This window comes from Haemaphysalis longicornis, unplaced genomic scaffold (assembly GCF_048455015.1).
Source record: "Haemaphysalis longicornis isolate Haplotype H1 unplaced genomic scaffold, Haemaphysalis longicornis Haplotype H1 scaffold_10, whole genome shotgun sequence".
NCBI lineage: Eukaryota > Metazoa > Arthropoda > Arachnida > Ixodida > Ixodidae > Haemaphysalis > Haemaphysalis longicornis.
The window spans coordinates 154,852,386-154,870,294 of record NW_027526204.1 but is presented as its reverse complement, the minus strand read 5'-3'; the positions used below and the strand labels follow the sequence as shown (position 1 = coordinate 154,870,294).

The 17,909-nt window shown below is 49.9% G+C and overlaps 1 protein-coding gene across 9 annotated transcripts in view; it reads left to right on the top strand.

Moving 5' to 3' along the window:
• LOC144159695 (uncharacterized) overlaps positions 1-17,639 on the top strand; it is a 76,556-nt gene extending 58,917 nt beyond the window's left edge. For 7 of the 9 annotated variants that reach the window (XM_077691350.1, XM_077691354.1, XM_077691349.1 and 4 more), the window contains 5 exons: positions 7,588-7,731; positions 10,338-10,430; positions 14,934-15,012; positions 15,915-16,003; positions 17,516-17,639. In XM_077691350.1, the coding sequence (XP_077547476.1) occupies positions 7,588-7,731; positions 10,338-10,430; positions 14,934-15,012; positions 15,915-16,003; positions 17,516-17,557 (447 nt within the window). In that variant the 3' untranslated portion in view covers positions 17,558-17,639. The remainder of the gene's footprint in view (positions 1-7,587; positions 7,732-10,337; positions 10,431-14,933; positions 15,013-15,914; positions 16,004-17,515) is intronic. The other 2 variants (XM_077691356.1, XM_077691357.1) reach the window with 2 other exon arrangements.
• Positions 17,640-17,909: the final 270 nt, after the last annotated feature.

Genomic DNA, 17,909 nt, shown 5'->3' with positions numbered 1-17,909 from the left:
ACACAGAGGCGGCGAAGCGGCAGTCAACAAAGTGACGTGTGCAGGCGAGCTCCGGCGATTCGAATGCCGCGGCGTCATCTATGGCGGCGTCTGCTCTGCAGGCTTTTATCTTTCGGCGCAAGTGTTTCTGGAACCGTCGATTCACATCCAGAACATTGTAGATCACAGAAGATTATTCTGGGCTAGCGACGTTAGGGCGAAACGGTGGCATGAAAATAAAGAATGGAAGCCGCGCTTAGCTTGGAACGCAGATAATACAGCCGGGCGTGGCCCGGCAGTAAAAACAAACAATAAATAAACAAACCCATGCATGGTTCGCGGCAATATGTTTGTGATTCCGAAAGTAGTGGCCATAAAACGAAGTGGTCGGGCGAATTGAGTGGCCATTCCGTTTTCTTGATGCTCTCACTTTATTTAATTACGCTCTTGCATCATATATTCCCAGGTCGCACTTAAGAGACTAGAATAAGGGTCAGCAACGTTTTCAGCTGTAGGGCCGAATTGCATGAAGCCGACACGGCGGAGGGTTGGAGGTAAAGGGGGGGGGGGGTGGCTTTTGAAAACAAAGAGAAAAAATTCAGCGAATTGCCAATAATATTTGACAATAGTCTGGCGAAGTGTGAAGATGGGGCACAATGCTCTTTGCCGTCTAACCCCATTTGAGGACAAAACTGGCGTGTTGGCGTTTGTTTTGTCAGCGACAACCCCTGCACTAGAAGATTATAACGAACACAGCGACGATAGTGTGTCAATATTTGGGCCGTACACAGCGTATGCGGCTGCGTTATGTTATATAAATATACAAGTACACATCTCAGCAGGCAACGGACTTGCGATTCGGTGCTTGATAGACGTACTTTAATTGCGCTCAATTTGTTTATTGGATGGTATTGCCTAACCTACTCGCTAGTATACATGTACCCTGCCGTTCGTAAACCGTGTAATGTAATATGTTAAGCAATAATCATTTAGTTTGCGAAAATACAAAACAAATTTTCCACTCGTTTTCAAGGCGTTGCCAGGCCTGCCAGCAGCGTCCGCTGAATCGGCTGCGCTCCTCGCGTCCGCTGGCATGCTCCCGATGAAGCAACCATTTACGGTTACCTCAGGCTCAGGAACGGTCTGTTTATGCTACTTGTGAACTTTCCTTTGTAGTTCGCACCCAAGAAGAACGAACGATAATCATCGTCAGGAAGGTTGACCATTCTAGTAACGTTGGTTTGACCACCCGATCAGGCGATACTGTCCCACACCGCGACTATCACGCCAGCTCGCTCAAAAAAACGCCGATAAATCGGCTCGTTGTGGCGGATATTATTTTGTGTAGCCTCTGCAACTACTTTAAGGGTTATTTCATTCAGTATGCAGTTATTTAAACGCGCCACAAGGTGATTAAAATAATTCACTCTGGCTTGTAATTGAAAACACATGGAGGGCGGCGAGGGTCGTCTGCTTTTGTACTGAGCAGACGCGTTGGACACGAGAGGGCGCTGCATGTCGCCAAACTCCAGCGCAGGAGCCAGTGGCCGGTCCATCGCGTAGTGACCTTTACGCTAAGCGTCACGGCAAGTATTTGGTCGTCGATTTCACTATAGCACCACCGATTACGAGTTCTAGAGCAATATTTCCCTATCATTCCCCGTTTCCCGTGTGCAGAAACTTCGCTTTCGTAAGGGCTTAATTTTGGCGAGCAGCAACAGGCTGCAGCCAGCTGCCTACGTCAGTTCATGCAAAAGAGGTCTAAAAATGTTGGGTTCGTGTGCGAAGGCAGCGCCGTGCAGGCGGGTGCGGGTGTGGGCAAGGCTGTGACCGCACGGCTGTCATGGGCGCAGAGAATTTGCGCGCACAAACGAACGTTTCATGCTTTCCACGTCTATCCATGTCTTGCAAACGATGTGCGAAATTTACAAAGCCTACCAAACTATCATCGTAGTATGCGAAGTTCGTTGGGAAAAAGTATGTAGAACCTACCTGAGTAGGGCTTGCTCTTCGGGCAGATAAGGTGACGAAAAGGCAAACTTTCAGTGTAAGTTTTGTTCTCAGTCGAAACACTCATCAAGGCGCCGAAAAGTGTCGGAAGGCAAAAGTTAATTATAAGATTTTCCAAATACGGGGGTGCAACGTAGGTTGAGCCAGCGGGTCTACCCCCCCCCTTCCCCCCCCCCCCCCCACACACACACACAAGCACACACACTCGAACTGAGAGCACGAAATTATAGAGCGGCAATCGACTCAGCCCCTCCTCCCCAATTGCGGAACTGGGCAGCTGAGAACTGTTCGAGGATCCAGACTGATCAATGCATGTGCTGCGTGGTCTACCTGAGCCGTTCTCACACCAGCGGGTAGACCACAATACGGCCTAATGCGTGAGGCCCAATGCGTGGGCCTCACGCACCCTCACCTACGCCATAGTGCACACCACTCAGCTACGTTGGCCGAATTAAGCGGCGTCGGCTGTGGCCCGAGGGGCACACGCACACTGAGCGTACACTCAGCGCGCACTTGAGGTGTGTCCTTAGAAAAGAGCCCTAAACTGAGGGCTTCGTGACTTAACTATAGAGCTCGTTCACTCACTCACTCATTTACTCGCTCACTCACTCACCCACCCACCCAGCCACTCCGACGAAGTCACCATCGGCCACCTCCCAGCCCAAGCGCACTACAGCACGCCTCATCGGGTCGGTCCAAAACCCCAGTTGGCCGAGTGCCCCTATGATCCCAGTGATGCGTGGTGAGCACAGCCAAGCGCCCAAGCTGGATGCAGACAGAACGAAGAGTTCATCCGAAACAATGGCCTAGGAAATCAAGTACCCCAGCAAGAACCAAGTTTACTCTCGGCGATAGCACTTCTGCCGGCTCGCCAACGCCCACCGCCCGCGCGCATGCAACTCGCGTTTCCAGTGGCCAGCGCGTGCGCCTCCGCGAACAGAGCTCCAATCAAGAAGTCGCCCACCAAGCTGGCCAAGAAATCACGACTATCCGCCAATGCCGAACTGACCACGTTGTCCTAATTAACGGCTGATTGTTCGCCCAGCTGTCTCGTCTTCGACCCGGACATCCAAACGCTCCGCTCAGGTTCAGAACACAAGACACCGCATACAAGCGGTACTGCGCCCGAGTGCCCACGGAGTGCCAACAGAGATGTCCTGCGGCCAATCGCACCGCGCACGACTCGCCAAAGCCAAAGACCAGCGAGTTCCACGCGCGCTGCAGGCAGAAGAATTGTGTGCAGCCAAATCTACCGCACCCACTTCACCGCTGAAGCCTTGCAGCCCTGGTCTTTTTCACAGCACCCTCTATATTATAGCCAGGTGGAGGAGCACATCGCGTGATGCAGCATAGCGGCCGTGCAAACTGCTGCCTCGTTGCTGTGTACAGTGCACATCAGCTCTCACTGTCCAAAGTACTGATGAACCCTATTTTTGCGGGCCTGCTACAACTGGTGACCGACAGTTGCTGCCAGGCCTTGACTAGAGGAAACGTTAAACCTACTTTGCACTGGATAGCCCCGCAGTTTCTTGTTATCTGTGTTTGACACCTTGGCGGGCTGTTGGCTGACCATCGTCACGGTCCTCTTCGAAGGGCAGGACCATGACGATGTTCCTTTTCTGCGCGCTGCCCCTGAACAGAGGGGGACGCTGGGGAGGGGCGCGTAGCAATTTGCACTCTCTTGTGCTCCTTCGGATTCGGATCCGAGCCCCTGCCCCCAGCCCTGTCCCTTCTATGGCGGCGGACGCCTGGTATCCGAGTGGCTGCAACTGCGCCTTTTGTCTCGTTTCCTTCGCCTAGGCACTTTGGCGGCTGGGGATAAATGATGATGATGATGATGATTTTGCGGAGCGGTGACTCAAGGTCTCGTCAGGGCTCGGAAAGTGCGGCTCGAACAAGCAGGGAAGGCACGAGCCCGTCTCGCTCCTTGGGATGGGGCAGTTGCTCCTTCAATTGCCACCGCAGCGATCGCGCAACCGGCTCTTCTCTTCGTTCCTTCCCCAACACTGCCCCTTTGTGGGCTATGCAGCGAGCAAAGAAATTTAAAGCCGGAAGACTTCAAAAGTGGGTGGGAATGGAACGCAGGTTTTGTAAACAGAGCCGTAGGCGAGAGACCCCATTCCATGCGCAGAGGCAGCGGCGACCCGGTCGTGTAATGTAAATTTTGATTCATGCGATGGCATGCTTGGCCTGCCCCGCCCTTTTAACAGTGGAGCTGTCTATAAGCTTGAGCTTGGTCCGGTGGCTTTACCGAGCGCATGCGAGCGTGCGCCTCGTAAGGACTCGAGCAGCCGGCATCGTCCAGGCTTGCATGTGGCCTTGCACCGCGTGGGGAGCTCGCAAAAAGATGCCAACATGAGCGTGCGCTTTCCCGGCGTCGTACAGCTCGACCTTTGAGAAGACTACGCGTGATCTCTCGCGTGCTCTTCTCCTCGCCAGTTCACAGGCGTTCGTGCCTGAGGTGGGAAGTACAGAGCAGCTCGCGCAACAGACGCCGAGTTCGCGAGGCCGCTGGTTTTAGGGCGTGCAACGCGGTCCACTTTGGGAGGGATGTGAAGGGCTGCGGACACGATCCGGGCCTGCCAGTCATGGAGAGCTTTCAGCGGCAAGTTCGGAAATGTGAGGTGCAACAGCCGGTTCTCCAACAAAGGGATAGGGGCCGCCAGGTCTGCTGTTTCTCCAGCCTTGCTCCAGTGTCAGCTGCGCAAATTTTTAAGACGACCGATAGAATTTTGTCCTAGAGATCAGAACAAGCACCGTAGTTACTGCGAGGAGAAGAGCACGCGAGAGATCATGCCATGAACGTTGGCCAGAGTATCCTCGAAGGTTGAGCTGTACGACGAGGCGCACGCTCACGTGCGCTGGGTATTTTTCTTGGTATTGTCTTTCTTGGGCTACTTCAACCCAGAAATTTTGGTCTGTCTGTCTGTCTGTCTGTGACTCGATTCAGCCACCCGGCCAAAGCAAAACAATGCCTGCGCAATAGTCTTATATAGTCACAGCTAAATCTACCCGTCTATGTCCGGTGTAATGTTCATACTTGTCAACATCGTTGAAGAAGAACAAGACATTACGCAAATATGAGACAACAAACCAATACACAAGTGATATTTGCAGTGTTCCTTATAAAAAAATCAAACATGCTTGACTTTTGCGAAATTAAATACTTCATCAACTGCAGAAAAAAAATTCACTCCGCCGTCGCCTGCTGTCGCCCGCGCCACTATAGCTTCTGGCGCCATTTTAAGAAATCAACCGGCAGCGTTCGCATCGGGACACCCGGTTTGGAGCAGTGGAACGCGGGAAATTTAAAATTATTTAAGCAAACCTTTGGCGTCTTTACGTTGGGAGGAGCGCGACGCAAGAGGAACAACATGAGAAGTGAGCGGAAAAGCGAAGGGAGGCATTTACTTCGCAAAAGCCGATAAAGACTATCGTCTTTTGACGCCATTTGCAACGAAAGGAGCAGATACGCGGCCAATTTTTTTGCGAGCTCCTGGGCTTGCGAGCGGGCAAGCCCACGCGCAAGCCCAGACGACACCGGGCGCTCCTCACGAGGCCACACTGACCTGCTCTCTGTATGTTTTTCTTTGAATTTTTTGGCGAACGCCACTGGAGCAACTTCAAGCTTAAACAGGTCTGCTGTTAAAAAACTAACAACTGAAGGTGCTGGTTTGGGCCTGTTGGTAGAACATGAGAGTGAATTAAAGCGCTAGAACGGTATAAGCGAGTCGACACACACAAAGCGCTCGTGTGTGTCGACTCGCTTGTCCCGTTGTTTTAGCACTTCAGTTCATTGTAACAACTGAAGCGGCACTTTCGGCGATGAAGGTTTCCTAACCTGGCCACTTCCCCCATGGACAGCGGAAGACTGCAGGCGACTCTGTCGTTAGCGAACATGCCTTCTTTGCGATTTCGGACAGCTGTATGTTGGGCTGTTCACAATCCCCCCAAATTCTCCAGCGCCATTGTTCCCCAAAATTGTTCCGGCACCATTCCAAGGATTTGGCGTCATCTGGAATACACCATCCGGGTTAATCAATAACGCATAGCTAAAGCAAGCAAAGTTATAAATGCTCTCGCATGAGTTCTCGTCCAACACAGAGATGCCATTTTTTTTCATTGGTTAGGCTTACAGACAAACCTGCAAGCACACACCAATTGAGAATAGGGGATACGTTTCCAAGGTGAAGTGAACAATCTTGTTCGAACCAAGAAATGCAGCAGTGTAGGACATCGAAGCACAAGAAAATTCCGGACAAGGCGTCTTGGCCCGCATGTCTGCGCTGTATTTCTCGGTTGCGCTTATGGAACGCACGCTGTTCTTCCGTCTTGCGGCTTACTTGCTACGAACTATTCCTGATGCACACTCTAGACAAGACGTCTTGGCCCGAATGTTCGGACACTGTCTTTTTCGATTGCGGTCTTCGAACTCTCCGCATATGCGTTGCGCTACTCGCACGCTGTCCTTTTGTCGTGCGGCCAGCTTACTTGCCAGTGAGTGAGTGAGTGCTTTATTGATACAGAAAGTGGAAAAGAAGTGGACTGGGAAGGTTTTGAACTCGTTTGGGAGTTCACCAGCACACAACCCAGTCCGAGGGAAGGGGAGAGGGGGAATGAAAGGGGACAGAGAAAGAAGTAAAGAGATGAGGAGTGCGTAAGAGCAGTGGGTTCGAACTCCACAGACGAGGAGGCTGGCATTGGCTGCACTTAGCTGAATCGGCTGATGGAACGCTGTTTGCGCTTTTCTCGCTTGATGGGTAATTGTTCGGCCTAGTTTCCGACATTTCGTGCACCCCTACAGCAATACCAGCATTTACATTACCGCTCAGCAGTCGCGAAGATGCCAAACTTCTGGGAGTCTTGGTACAAGAAACTAAGCAAGTGCTAGAGGGACACACGCTAGTAAAGTTGATGCCAGTATAAGCGATAATTCTAATTTAATGAGTTTTATATGTTTATTGATTCGCCTTTGCTTCAGTCTGTAGTAAAGTCAACGAAGTTTTCGACATGAGGAGCCCGAATGTTTGATACTCGGGCACAATAAGTCGGGCATGAAATCGGGTATACATTAAGATGAAAGAGAAATACTGTTTAATCTTGTGCTGAATTTGGAGAAGAAGATAGGCCTGAAAGGAGGCTCCCCTCACTAGTCCTGCGTTACATAACAAACCAAAGGAAACCCTACCTGTGACGTCAGAGCTGCATGCAATACGTGCATTCCTTCAGTCCGTTCGACCCCCCGCTCCTCTTGAACCAGTTCACAGCAGTGCAGTGCTGGTTCTCGATCCTGCACGATCGGCGGAACCAGACCCGCACTTTCTTCGTCTGCTTGCGCACCTCCTTGGTGGCAGGGAGCGCAGGCAGAGCTCGTCCTGCACCCGTCTGCACCACCGGTGAATCGAATGGCGCAGTTCAGGTGCCGCGAGCTGCACCACTCAAACAAATGGCGAAGTGCTGCCCCGCCTGAGCTGGTTCGAGTGGTGCAGGTGAATTGAAGGGGTTGACCACGGGGACTACTAGGCGGGGTAGTTTCTGAGGCACTCTTTGAGCGACCCGGACCGGCCGGGCCGGGGCCCGTAATTGTGGCGGGAGCAGATGGAGGAGAAGCGTCTTCGCCTGGAGGAGCAGCGTCGCCGGGACCGGGAGGAAGAGGAGAAGCTGGAGAGGCGCGTGGGGCAGCAGCGGCTCGAGATGCTCCGCGAGTACCAGCGAGAGCGCTGCAGGCCGCCGCCACGGGAGGTACGCACGCCAAAGGACGTCTGCCCCTGCTGCTGTTCTCCCCGCGAGCTTCGTTTCACGACACAGTACAGTGCTCGCCCGGCGTCAATATAAGGGTTCAGATCCACTCAACGGCAATCTGCGGAAATCTCTCTCTCTCTCTCGTTTTTTTTTTTTTTTTTTCGCTATCAGTGCAAAAAGCGCAGAGCGCTAATTTTGCAATGGTTGCATCCTGGCCCACGTGAGATGGTCTAAATGCGAAAATAAAATAATAATTACGTTGCAACTGTATATCCTGTAATAGCTCTAACTTAGCTTGCTCACAAAGTAACGTTGCCCATCAATTCCTTCCATTGTAAAAGGGAGAAGGGTCAAAACGCAACTGATATTAGTTAGTGAAAGCAGCGCGACCAGGACAGACGATACAACGCCCTTCCTCTGTTACGCACGCTATCCGCTCTTTATGGGAACCCATGTAAAATGACCAAACACCAAACACCACAATAAATAGCTCTTGTGATTCACTAAAGGCCAAGTGGCTAAATTTTTGCAGCGCGTCACAGTAGTCTCTTCATTCACTGTGCTCGTGAGCCTGCATCCATTAGCACAGCAATGTTTAACACAAGCTGCTACTGTTTTAACAAGAGTATTCTAGCCTAACGATGATAATAGTCGCTTCCTTATTGTTCGCTTCAAGACTGCGTTCAAAATGCTCCAGTAATCATGATTCACAGCACGGAATGTACCCACTCTTTCCAAAGCTATCCCACTCTCTCCCGTGGACTTCGTTTCGCCCCGTGTTTTGGCGGCAGTTTACACTTGAATGTGCTTTCTCTGTGGTGGGGCGGTTTTAAATTACATGATGAGATAGAAGTATTGTGAAACATTTCGATCCATATAGTTCAGCTGCTTGCACGGGGGGCGAAAGAAATGTATTACGGCAATAAAGGGGTCCCGACTGATTGTAGGGTTTAACGCGCCAACGCAACGCAGGCGATGAGGCGCGCCGTAGTGGAGGGCTCCGGATTAATTTTGACCCCCTGGGGATCTTTAACGTGCGCCGAGATGTCGTACACACGGGCGTTTTTGCTTTTCGCCTCCATCAGAAAAGCGGCCGCCGCGGCCGGGAATCGAACCCGCGACCTAATAAAGGGGTCCTGAAACACGCTTTGAAGAAATGAATACCCCAGTCGTTAGGCTAACGTGATCAGCGTCCAACTTTTCTGCATGCTGTGAAAATGTACTCACAGTTTCGCCCCAGTGTATGTAACCCTTTTGTTTATTGTTGAATGCATATCAGCAGTCTTTGCACTCCAGGAAGAAGAGATAATCCTCGCTATTGGACCGATTTCGCACGCACTGCCGTTGCGGGGAAGAGCCGCTTTTGCGTTCTCTGCACGCTGCCTGCGGAATCCGTCGATGCAGCCCTTTTCCAAGCCCCAGCCAGAAGCTCACCGCAAGAGTTGGCGATTTCTGCCCAGCCATTCATTATCGCCCCGTTTCAACTACCCGCCCAAGCGAATGGAATTCCCTACCTGTGCCATACCTTTTACGCCGACAACCTCACACAAAGAGAAACCAAAGGATCGTCGGGGAACAGCAGGCTGTCCTGCAAAAAGCCCATAGACAGAGCTATGGCCTGCAGTCAACTTTAAGGACTAACTTACGCCTCAGAAAAATCCTATCTTCCCATCGTGCGAGCCCCATTGAGAGGCCCCATCTACTTCCTGAACCCAGCACTTGCTATCAGTGAACAAGACATTCCTTTATTCGTACAGTAAATGCGCTGGTGCTGACCATTCAATCCTACGGCACTAACGACATGTGCATATCGGCTGTACAGCAGCCCCGAACCCAGCTATCAGCGCCTCTCCTCCAGAGAGGCACGCCATGCTGCTGGAGTGCCACCAGCACGGACGGCCCTTTTGGGCTCACCCACACGACTCATCCACGGCCGCTCGATGGGAACTAGTTCCCATCGAGCGGCCGTGACTCATTCATTACACTATTTAGACAAATGCTGCGCTCACGCACACGTGAACTGTAACACAGCTCATCAATCCCCCCCGTGATCAAAAGAGTGGAAAGAGATGAAATTTGCACGCCACTTCTATGGAAGGTGGGAAACGCATACTAAGGTATAAGGTTGGGCGTGTTGGTACAACATCCTTGGAACAGTGCAAAAGGGACGAGACGTAGACGGGACACAAAGATGTACCAACACAACCAAGCTAATTTCATTTCTCCTACCAAGGCATACATGGAGAATTGTAATGTCGCGTTTTTCTACCACAAGCCCGTACACAAACCTGTCGATTTTAGGTGGATTATTTAGCGCTAAAACAACCAAACTCGTTTCGTTGGGTGGTGGTGAACAAAGGAGCACTGTGCACTGTTGTGCTCGTACTATTTGTAAGTCTGCAAGTGCTTCACTTTGAATAGAAAATGTGAAAGCGCAAGCGGCTAGTAAAACGAAAGCGTACTTTTGTTACCAGCAAGCATGTAGCTTAGAGGTAGTAGTTTGTAGTGTTTTGTGAAGCGTTTTTCGTGCACTCCTGTGCTCGTGGTCAACATCTAGCACGTGACGGTGTCGGAGGCCCCCAAGCATTGCCCTTCTGCCGGCGCAGGTGGGCGGGGCTGCTGGCGGCCACCAGGCCGACGAGCGGCGCATGTTGGTCGAGACCAGGAGATCGGTGCCTCATGCCAGGCCGCCCAAAGACGTGCGTCCTTGAACTTTCTCTAGGCAGAGTTGCTCCGCTTACTCGGCTATTTTACCCCTCGAGCCACACTACGCGGAAGGGCGCACATGCTCAATTGGCACAGCCACCCCGAGCTTTAACAAGCCGTCATATCAGCCAGTGCGATATGCCTATCCTCCGCGCGAGCAAGAAGCTCGTGCCTTCGGCACTGAGCGCGCCGGGCGTCTGTGCTACATCTTACATAAACCAAGGGATGTTGCACCAGGCTGCTTCGCTGTAACATATGTGGTGCTATGAACCGACTCATCATTTCATGCCTGTCGCTTTTATTGAACGAAGCTTCTACCGAAACAAAGCGCTGTTACTTGTGACTCTAGCCTCTAACCACCCCCCCCCCCCCCTTTATGTGCACCTTGAGTGTCACGAGCTGTTTCTTGGTTGTGTTCTTCCAATCTACAGCCCACGACCTGAGCATCACAGATCATTTTTGTTTTTGTTATTTTTCCGAAATCCACATCCTCATGCAATACCAGAAGGGAATTTTTTAAACAGCGAAGCTGTTTTTGGTCGAGGCTTTCATGGGACGAAATGTGGCAACGCGGTCGCAGCGATGTGGAGAGGGCATAGTCTAGTGGGGAGGAGAGCAAGCGCCAAGGAGAATGCTGCTTATATAGGCAAAGCTTTTCTAAACTACTACATCTTGTGGCAATGTTTATACTAGCCAACATTGTTGAGTAAAAAGAAAACATTAATCATATTCCGTGCCAGACATATATTCACCACATCTGCACTGTTCTTTTAATTTAATATATATGGCTGCTCGATCTTTGTGACAGCGAAAAAAAAATATGCCGCGAAAGAACAAAAGGCGCTCGCGGCGCCCTCTCGTGGCAGTGTTCTAAGTTCAAGAGTAACAGAACGTTCCAGTAGATGGTGCGGGCAACGGAACATGCCAAAAATGAATTGCCACGAACAGGAATCGATTAGCTGGGTTTGAGTGCTATGAAGCTTAGCCTTGCAATCAAGGAACACCAGACAATTTCGTTGCTAGCACTAGCATTTGCGACGTTAAGCGTGGGGATCGGAGCAAACTTTTTTTTTTTTTGACAGAGTAATGAATTTGGTAGGCAATGGTGAAATTTGAAATTTCAGGATACCTTCAGTAGTTTTTGTGTTGCAGAGATGTACATGTTTCCCGCTCGTGGAAAGCCTAGCAAGGTATTGACATATGGTAGGAAGTTTAGAATTCTTTTCAATTGTAGTCAAAAGAATGCTACCATTCTATTCTTCGAAAATATTCTTCGAATTTTTTGCACCCTTAATTTTTTTACAGAGAACATTATTTTCACCTGTACCCAGTAGTTAGTATACAGCTGACTCGGCCCTAAATATCACATAAAAAATAACTAGGCCCTAAAATGAAAATCCGAGAATGTCATACCCTGCAGAACTCTTCAAGGATTGAAATAAAACAGACAGGGTCAAAATCCGCCCAGTGGTTGCCACGCTATCCTTTCCACGAGCAAAGAAGAACTCATAGAACGCACTTCTGACAAAACGGCTCTTAAAGCTTACGAAGACTTTACGATTTTTCAAACTGCACCAGCAGCATAGTCCTTGCTGTCCTTGCTAGAAGACAACCTCAAAGACATTTGCCCTTGATTTGGTGCATCTGGGATGCCTTCCTAGCCCATTGGAAGTTTTTATGCGCAGGCCTTCAGATGGCAGAAGCACCAGTTTTCTGCCTAGTGTACCACAAAGTTCACTATGGGCTACTAGGGTACCTATACTTTACTTGATGTATGCCTAATGCATAGCTGTCTCCAAAATGAAGAGCAAGGCATGGTTTCGTTTTATATGAATGTGCCAGCAGACTTTCAGCAGATTTCTGGGTGTCATAACCTTGGTGAAGCTACAGCTTAGTACATGAGGCTGTTCAGTGTCAAAAAGTAGTTATACCTGGGCATCACAAGCATAAGATGAGCTATCAGAAAGCAGAATATACTTTTTATACATTTACAACATTGATTATTATTAGCATACCATGCTCTTCTCCTTCAGACGAATCAAACATTGCAAAATAGACAACAGAATTGCAAACATTGCAAAAGAAATCCCCATAAAAAATATCTAAGTGTAAAACGCCGCAACCTTACGGCATCTTCTCTAATTAATTTAACATTGAAAATATAATTTTGTAATCCCAGACTTCGTTGTACGAACTAGTTTAGAGCCACGGCAGAAGTTTCTCAAATAAGCTGGGGGACGGTTCATTGCACCCATCCCCCTTACAATCCCCTACGCGCACGTACACCACGATCCTAATTTAGGTAACCTTGCAATGTTTAGCCACTTCGCTTTTCCAATCAAATTTCACTTCGCGTACATCAATTATTACTACTCGCGTGCAATAGCAACCGATACCGCTATAAGCCGCTGCCCGAACACGACGCGCCAATGCAGCGCGCGCCGCAACTTCTGGCGAGTCGGACATTCCATTCCAGAAGCTCGCGAGCTCGCTGTAAAACACAGCAATAACTCAGCGTTTTATAACATCGCAATGCTCGCAATGCATCCAAAAGTTCGCTTCACGAACCGCAATTGTTGAGCACGCACCGCGCTTCCCACTCAAGGACAGACCACGGCGACGTCGCGGGCACGTTTTCGATGCCTCTTTCAAGCCGCGCACGATCTCAAGTATTATCGCCGCGATAAAAGTAATGTCACTGTTCAGTACCGCAACAGATAATACGAGTAAACTGCAACCGAGTCATCCGAGAAACCTTGAAAACATCGGCGGAGCGCAGTGCGCGTAAAATGCGCCGCAGCCACGGAGCAAGAATATATAGGAGAGGAAACGCCCATTGCGGCCGGCGCTATCGAGCGACTATACTCGGTTACAACTCAAGAACGGCACCACCTCATGTAGTGTATCACTCCGCCAAAGCGCTGGACCCGTGACGTCAGTGCACGCGCGTTTTGAAAGGGGTTTGCTATGAACGCGTGATATCGTCTGCCTTGTCTCATGTAGTTTGTTTGTCGTCACTGGAGTCGTTCATAAGCATATTAAGTCCAAAAAATCACGGGAACGGCTCACACCATGTTCAAAATATTACCAGTAACGCCCTACTTGCGCTGCGCGGAGAAACATCCGGCTACGGTGATAAGGCACAGCGGCAACTTTCGGTGCCGTTCTTAAGTTGTCATCGAGTATAGATGTCACAATGATAACTACGGTGACCTACGGAGCTCCGCAGCTGCGGCGGCGAACAATTTGACAGCGGCACCTGGTTGAATGTATTAAAAGCAATAATGTTGTTTGCAGCATTCGCCACAAGGCGTGAATCGCTACGCGCTCGAGCTGCTGCGCGACGCGGTGACGGAAAGCGCGTTTATCTCGGACGTAGCGCGCGCGCGTGCGCGCGTCATAATTTGGCCGGTGCACTCAACTCGCTTCGAGCGCATCGCACGCGAGATAAGGCCATGCGTTTACAGGTTTTACATTTTTTTGCATTTACAGATTTGTATTTTGGGCTTGGTGTTCGCGCAAGATTGCTTACGCATTAAAAGAAAATGCCCCTTTTATTCGCTGGTACCGGCTGGTTTAAATTTGACAGAAAATTAATCGCGAAGGCGGGCTCTTCAGCCAACATAAGCGCACACTCTGGCTTCGGCCACGGATTGTTTCGGCGGCCCGGCGAAATGCCGACGCGATGCCGCGGCCGGGTTGGACTGGGCGAGCGCGAACAGAACGCGCGCCGGCCGTTGCGATGACCGCGCAATTCCTTCACTTGCCGCCAGATGCCGGAAACTTGACGTTCGACAAGTGCTTGTGACGTTATCAGGCTGTCCCAGGAAGCTCACTTTCCCCTCCTATTTTATTCTTGCTCCGTGGCCGCAGCCCGGCGGGCATGTTTTTGCTGTCATGGCGACGCCCAATCAAGAGAGCCGCTTCAGGGAACGCGGCCTGACAACCAATCGCGTTACAATCGATCTGTTGCTTCGTTTCACCATCCTTCTCTTTCTTCCGTTTGTGCGTTTGTGAGCGAGCGATGACAAAAGGGGCGACCGGAAAACGAAAGCTAGAGTCGGCCGATCTAAGGCGAGCAAGATGGCGGCGCCCGGTGGCGGCGTTCTGGAGATACAGCGCTGCGAAAGTTGCCGTGTTTTCGTCATTTTGCGGAAATATTTTGCCACCTCACCCGACATAAACGTTTTTCTTTGGTACTTCGCGATCGTTTGCGGCGGAGAAACTTTGTGAACGCATAGAATATAAAACGTACGATCCGAAAATGACTTCCGAAACAACGATCTTTTGGTCACTTTTCGCAATCTGATCCCCGCGTCCCCTTAGGTCCGGGAAGTTGGGCTAATTTTTGCTTTTTCGGCACACCCACCTGGCGAGCGCCATTACCATCAGCTCCATATGTGCATGGCCTCCGTGCGCCGGCATCTCATTGCGGAAGCAGCATGTGCGAGGTTGAAATTTTTATGCCCCTCTCTCTTCGGCTGACTTCATTACAGATGGCGCCACCTTTGCAGGAGACCCGCAAAGTGAAAAGTGATGTTCTGCGCGGCTTCCGGACAGCCAGAGAAAGAAGCGGTAACATTGCTTCCATTGCCTACCTTTTAAGTATGAGGTGAACAACATCATGCAGGAAAATAATAAGGCCCTTCAGGTGCTCTCCCTTCACTTTGCCGTCGGCAAACCACTTCTAAATGAAGGGTCAATATGAATAAAGCCTCCTAGTGTGAAGATATCTAACAAATGGAAAAATCGGCTTGGAATATGGAAAACGGTCTCTAGAACTCGGTAAACAAATGGCAAATCAAGGGGGCTTGTAGCTGACCACGTAAATAAACACTGCTTTTCTTTGCAGCTAATGAAACGCTGCAATAACACTGCAAACCCACTTCAAACTCGCACCTACTATCATGGAAGGTATACGAGTATCCCCTCTGCGAGTATAATTTGAATTTGCACGTGCCGCCCTTGACAGTTTGAGTGCTTTGTGGCAGGTGCGTTGCAACTGTCAAATCGGCTGAAAGCACCACCACCAAAGATTCCGGTCATTCTTGCACTGCGTGAAGAATAGAGCCATATTCCCCCATGCTTGCACGCACAAATGTTCTGTATTTGGATGTGCTTTTGCGCACGCCGCCTCTCAGCGAATGGCAAGTCCTAAAAAAAAAAGGGTCTTCCAACTAACTTGTGTATAACAACTGCAACTGGTTTATGGCTTGATGGGAAGGTGGGGTTGAGTTCCAAATGAGGTGGTGTTAACGTTCAGCCAATTGACGCTCAGGTGAACCTTGGGCACAACTTCCACAGCAACAGTGGTTTTTTTCATTTTCAGCACAGTCCTACTGTACTTTGACCCTTAAAGAACAGGGCACATTTTATGAAGATAAATTCTAAAAACGAGCTCTCTTTGCTGACCAGTGACTGCCATGTGTCGGCTCATGAAAAAGAGGCAACCACTGGGTTTTCCTTCCTGAACGCAGAGTCGCGCGACAGAATGGCCAGCAACCTGGAAATCCTGCGCAGGCAACTGGCGACCGAGCAGCAGATCAATCGAATACAACAGATGCAAGTTAGTACCGCCACAGTACGGCTTTGCAATCCTTAGTGGCAGCACATGGGATATACTCTGGTTTTGGTCATATTTGGTGCCAAATGCACCAAGCGCGAAGCAATGTCCCAACTCAGCGTCGGTTACTCCCAAAGCAGTTCTGGTAATGTCGGTTATACCACACAACTAGTGCCTATGCAAGCCACTGTGCATTTGCACAGTTGGATTCAGGCTTCATCAGCATATGCCCAAAGCATTAAATGTGTTACACAAGTTTAGTCACGGATTCCAACAATCCGTGATGGTGACAAGCACAAGTATTATTTTTTTTGCTACAAAGTTTTCAAAAGGAATTCCTTCTTGGCCGTTTTTGTAAGCGAAGAAAGTGATGACAAACCTACAGTAAAGCCTGCTTATATCGAACAGCGCGAGGATTTTAAAATAGTTCGATATAGCAAAAATTCAATATAGAAAGTGAAGCAAAAAAAAAAAATACTTATATGAGATCAATCTTGCCGACGGAGTCACGAGCTAACGCTGAGCTTTTACCACCCTGCAGTTCACTATTTATACGACACTTTCTCGGAAAGAAAACAATTTATTGAGGTAGAAGAACTGCGTGAGTGTAGCCTGCTTCTTGGAGCACAACACGTTGCTGGTGACTGCTGGCTCCACGGTATCTAAACAGTCGACAAGCACAAGACCGCTGCCCTCAATGGCACTGCAGTATCGCCGTAGCAGGGCCCTGGCAGCGACGGCTTCGCTCGTGCTCGAAAGTGGTATGGAGTCCTCGACACCTTCGACAGAGCGGAGACAAGCATGGACACAAGAGAATAATGGTGAACCTAAGCGAACCGAGCAAGTGCGGGCAGCGAGCGGCGCGGACTTGAAGTTCGGTGACGCCGCAGCTCGCAGCGCCCAATGTGGCGCTTTCGGCTCTAACGGCATGCATGCGTGGAGCTGGTCCACTCTGCCATGGCTGGTTTGGACAGTCAGTATATTATCTCTATGGTTTGGACACGCCTGAGCTCGCGCGGGAGTCGCAAGCGACACCCGCGACACTGCTGTGTGCCGATGTATTGCGGGAAAGCCTGCTGCATGCCTAAGGAGAGCAAAAAATCCCGCGCGGGAGAGTTCGATATATCCATTGTGAGCAAAATCGCGTTCGATATAAGAAGTTGTAAAAGCATGTAATTTTCACCAGAATTCTACAAGGGTTCGATATAGGCAATAATTCGAAAAATCCGTGTTCGATATAGGCAGGCTTTACTGTAGCCATTTCGTTAATCAAAGTATTTTTGAGGAGTGGCTTCCAACTTTTCTTTATCCTTATATAGAACAATTGGAACATATTGTTGGGTGGCAGCAGGACAAATAACACGAATCATGGTTGAAGGTGATGAGAGAGCTATTCACCTTATTTACAAAGCGGCCATGAATTTATAGTTGTAATTGAATTTGTATTTTACATGCATTTGAAGAAAGAACATGCCCGAAACAGCATCATCTTAATGGTAGTGCACTCTCTTTCAGAGGAACTATGTTGTCGCTGAAGCCCATCGGGGGGAAGAGTGAAGAGCGGCGCCATGTTGGACTCGTGTGAATAAAAGCAACCCTGTTGCACCCCCCCTTTTTGGCCTTGCGCCAGCCCTGCAGAGCCGAGTCTATCTGTTACTTTGTTCAGCCTGGCACCATGGTGGCAATGCAGCTGCCTGGAACAAAAGGCACCCCTGGACCTCAGTCTGCTTCCAGTCACGCCATCTGATCGAGGTCCTCAATGTAGGGGCCCTCAATCGTCTAAAACCACATGACTCATCAAAGCCAGTCACCTCAACAGAATCCTGCCCTCACAAGCCTGCCAGCAGGCTCGAGCCAAGAGAACAGAAAACTGTGCAAAGGATGGAGGAGGGCCACATGAAGTGACCGC